Below are 1,756 nucleotides of genomic sequence, written 5' to 3'. Positions count from 1 at the left end.
GTATGGATTGACATTGTTTCTGATGCCCCTAAGTACTTACAGAATTGTAGTCGTGCCCCTGTTACTGTGATGGCAGCTATACCACGAGACCTCAAGAAGCCCCCACCGGTGTTACAGGGGCCTCCCTCAGAAGATGATTGATATCCACCACCCTATAATGGTGACGGGGTAGACGTCCTCCTCCGGAAGGACCAGAACCTCCTGTAACCCGGTCCAGGGGTCGTAGGCCACCTTCCCCTGATTCAACCTCCCTAAAGGAACTGGCTTCTGTTCAGGCCCCACTAAAGGTGGTTCCGGGAGGTGGGGGTGAACCTACTGTCATATACTCGCTATTCAGTACTAGTGATTTATATAATTGGAAATTGCAAACGCCATCCTTCTCAGAAAAACCACAAGGATTAACCTGCCTTCTGGAATCTATTTTCTTTACCCACCAGCCCACTTGGGATGATTGTCAGCAGCTCTTACAGGTCTTATTCACTACTGAAGAAAAGGAAAGAATTTTGCGGGAGGCGGCTAGAGGAGTAACAGACCCAAATGGGCAGCCCACAGCAGACTTAACCAGGTTACAGGCTGTGTTACCGACTCAACGTCCCCAGTGGGATCCAAATACAGATCAAGGTAAGGAGGCTCTCCTAAGGTATCGCCAGTTTCTGTTACAGGGACTCCGGGCTGCTGCACGTAGACCAATAAATCTGTCCAAGGTAAGTGAAGTAATTCAGACTAAGGATGAGTCACCTGCAGCATTCTTGGAAACACTATTAGAGTCTTACGGCTTATATACACCTATTGACCCAGAGGACCTCAACAATAGAAGAGCCATTAATTTGGCCTTTGTTAGCCAGTCAGCCCCTGACATTAGAAAGAAGTTACAGGGATTGGAAGATTTTGAGGGAGAGAATTTATCCAAGCTATTAGAGATAGCACAGAAGGTATTTAACAATAGGGACGATGTGCAGAAGGTCATGTTTGTGGGACAACAAGGAAACCGACCTCCTTGGAAAAAAAATCCCTAACAATAGAAGGGGACCTAGCAACGAAGAAGGCCAAAATAGAAAACCCAGGCTAGGAAGAGACCAATGTGCTATTTGCAAGAAGAAAGGCCATTAGAAAAATGAGTGCCCTGAAAAAGGGAAGAATTCTAAGGAGAAAGAAGAAAAAAGGCCCCTCATTCTTTTGGAAGATGAATAGGGGCGTCAGGGCTCTTATCTAATGAGCCCCTGAGAGCCCAAGGTAACTTTGCAAGTAGGGGGCAAACCTGTGAACTTTTTAGTTGATACTGGTGCAACTTACTCAGTTTTAACAGAAACTGCTGGTCCATTTTGAATAGGAGAATCCGGATGGAATGTTTTCGGGACAACTAACATGGACTAGGTTGCCACAAGGATTTAAAAATTCCCCCACATTGTTTGATGAGGCATTAGGAAAAGACTTGATTGAGTATAGACAACAACATCCGAAGGTCACACTCTTGCAGTATGTGGATGATTTACTGCTAGCTGCTGAGACGAAGGAAGAATGCCAACAAGCGACAAAGGATTTGTTACAAGAACTACAAAGGAAAGGGTATCGGATGTCTGCCCAAAAGGCCCAGCTTTCCACTTGGCAGGCCAGGTACCTGGGATATAACTTAGAAAGAGAGACCCGAAAGCTCTCACCCAGCAGGATCCAGGCAATACTTGGCATCCCTACCCCACAGACTAAGAGGCAGATGTGGGAGTTTCTAGGGGTGGTAGATTATTGCCATCTCTGGATT

The 1,756-nt window shown here is 46.2% G+C and overlaps 1 protein-coding gene across 1 annotated transcript in view; it reads left to right on the top strand.

The window, feature by feature from the left end:
- The first annotated feature begins 1,152 nt into the window (after positions 1 to 1,152).
- LOC111739349 (uncharacterized mitochondrial protein AtMg00860-like) overlaps positions 1,153 to 1,756 on the top strand; it is a 3,084-nt gene continuing 2,480 nt past the window's right edge. The window contains exon 1 of the mRNA XM_023530365.1: positions 1,153 to 1,732. Coding sequence (XP_023386133.1) covers positions 1,346 to 1,732 — 387 coding nt within the window. The 5' untranslated portion in view covers positions 1,153 to 1,345. The remainder of the gene's footprint in view (positions 1,733 to 1,756) is intronic.

The sequence above is a fragment of the Pteropus vampyrus genome, unplaced genomic scaffold (genome assembly GCF_000151845.1).
Source record: "Pteropus vampyrus isolate Shadow unplaced genomic scaffold, Pvam_2.0 Scaffold50, whole genome shotgun sequence".
NCBI lineage: Eukaryota > Metazoa > Chordata > Mammalia > Chiroptera > Pteropodidae > Pteropus > Pteropus vampyrus.
The sequence above is the reverse complement of the archived record's forward strand: the minus strand, read 5'-3'. Positions and strand labels throughout refer to the sequence as shown.